This window comes from Wolffia australiana, chromosome 11 (genome assembly GCF_029677425.1).
Source record: "Wolffia australiana isolate 7733 chromosome 11, ASM2967742v1".
Taxonomy (NCBI): Eukaryota; Viridiplantae; Streptophyta; class Magnoliopsida; order Alismatales; family Araceae; genus Wolffia; species Wolffia australiana.
Genome location: NC_135845.1, coordinates 12,958,527 through 12,960,745, shown reverse-complemented (window position 1 = coordinate 12,960,745; position 2,219 = coordinate 12,958,527). Strand labels below are relative to the sequence as shown.

The following is a 2,219-nucleotide window of genomic DNA, read 5'->3' as shown; positions in this document are numbered from 1 at the left end:
CATCTAATAATTTACTTCCCGTTCTGGCCCAGTTTGAGTCTTAGACTTTAACCTGCCCAACCCTACAGTCCACCCCCAAATGGAAGGCATATGGTCCTGGTTCGGTCGGTTTAAACCGGTCCTCACTCCTCTTCACATGCCTCTTCTCTGGTCGATGGCTGGATGGCATCAAGATGATGACGAAATTATTCTCGGATGAGAACGATGACGATTAGAGTTTCGTCTTCGTCCACATACACTAGAACTCAGATCACGTCGATGAGACGGCTAGCCACGCGTTCAAAAGACCTTCTGCGTGTAACACGTGGTCATTCTTTCCCGTTCGAAGTTCTTCTTCCTCTCGTCGTTATCGCCCCGAGAACACAACACCATAGCCGAGAGGCCAAGATGAAGCTCCAGCTAACAGCTTTGGCCGTCCTCTTGGCAGCATCGATGGCTGGCTCCTCCAAAGCACACAACTTTACCGTCGGCGGCAGGGACGGATGGGTGGAGAACCCTTCAGAGGACTTCAACAAGTGGGCGAGTAGAAACAGGTTTCAGATCAACGACAACCTCGGTACGTCTTATCAGCTTTTAAAATCAATCCCGGAGTTACTGAAAGTTCGTAGAAAAAAATTGATACAGTGTTTAGGTACAAGGAGGAGGACTCTGTGCTGGAAGTCGATAACGCGGATTATCGTACTTGCAACACGTCTAAACCGATAGAGAGTTTCCACGGCGGGGAGACGGTGTTTCGGCTGACAAGGGGGGGAGCTTTCTTCTTCATTGGCGGAGCCGGGAAATGTGAGAAGGGGCAGAAGATGGTGGTGGTGGTGATGGCTGTGCATGGGGCCGCGCGGGGTCCGGCGGCGGCGCCGGCGGGATTGGCGGCAGCCGGAGGGCCAGAAGCGGAAGCGCCGCCGCCGGTCTCCGCCGGTTCTTCTTACGGAGTTTGTTCGTGTATGGTTGCGACTTTGGTTGTCCTTGCCGTATTCGTGCTCTAGAAATTGATCGTTTGCGATCTCTTAGAAGATCGAAGCTTGTAAGCATGAAGGGACTTCACGCTATATGTGAAATATGACAGTTGGATGAAAGGCGAAGTCGCGTGGGAAGCATTCTCAACAACAAAATGCGAAGAAAATTAATCAACAAAAGTTTGCCTTTATAACTATATTTGAGTTATGTAACACGTAGTCACCAAAAAAGAATGAAAATAGTATAAAGAATAACTTTTTTAATCAAGTCTATTTTTCTAAAAAAACTTGAATTTCAAATGTTTTTGTTACTGAAAAGCTTATTCTGATATTATATTCACTGTACAACTATAAAATTAACTTTATAACTTTATTTTTTGTGAATCATTTGGAAATTGGGATATACTCTACATGTACGGAGAAAACTGGTTCTTTCCCGGGCAGTTCCGGAAGACATTTATTTCTTGAAAAACTAAGATTTTTAGCTGTAAGTGGATACCTTAATGTGATCAGAAGGATGGTACATGCTTCAAAATGACTGGGCAAAAACACAATTTTAAAGATTATGATAGTGGCTCAAATGGCACCGGCAACCGTCATACTTCACATCATTTGTCACGGTTACGGATCCGTGAAGGATGACATTTTTTTGACCCGGTGACAATGATGGTGATGTTACACCAATGACGGGTGATGTGATGGTGACGAAGGGTCTTGGACATGTGCTGTGACGGGACGGACGTCATGGATGACGAAAATTTTAAAGCATGAAAAAAAGGGAAAAAGGGTATAATGCTTTTCTTCTGCTTAGAATAAAAGGAGAAATAGTGTGGACAAATTTAAAAATTTTAAATTATTAAAATATTTAAAACGAGGGCCAACTTTCTCTGGACTTCTGCAAAATCTAAATTCCCATTTTCAATCTTGTTGGATAATCAAGAGAAAGTGGATGACTAAATTTTTTTGCTTCACTCGATAACAAATTTACAGTAATAAATATATGTGCTGATTGCTAAAATTCTAATTACAATATGCCATTATACATCATTCCAAACAATGCTTCAATCTTAAACATGTTCTTGGAATCTAAGATTCATAACCAAATTATTTCAGTTTTCTGTATAAGAAATTAACAATAACTAAGTAGTAGTGAAGGCTAAATTGAACGATAATTTATAACCCAATTCTTTCACTTTTCTATATCAAAAAAATTCCCTGTATGAAATATTTTAGACTTTAATATTCACTCAGTAAACTGTTCAAGTT

General features: G+C 41.5%; 1 protein-coding gene across 1 annotated transcript; it reads left to right on the top strand.

Moving 5' to 3' along the window:
- The first annotated feature begins 322 nt into the window (after positions 1–322).
- Positions 323–993, top strand: LOC144709680 (early nodulin-like protein 1). Its single transcript, XM_078583293.1, has 2 exons — positions 323–556; positions 625–993. Exons 1-2 carry the CDS (start codon positions 388–390, stop codon positions 981–983), a joined length of 528 nt encoding a protein of 175 aa, XP_078439419.1. The 5' UTR covers positions 323–387; the 3' UTR covers positions 984–993.
- The last annotated feature ends 1,226 nt before the right edge of the window (positions 994–2,219 follow it).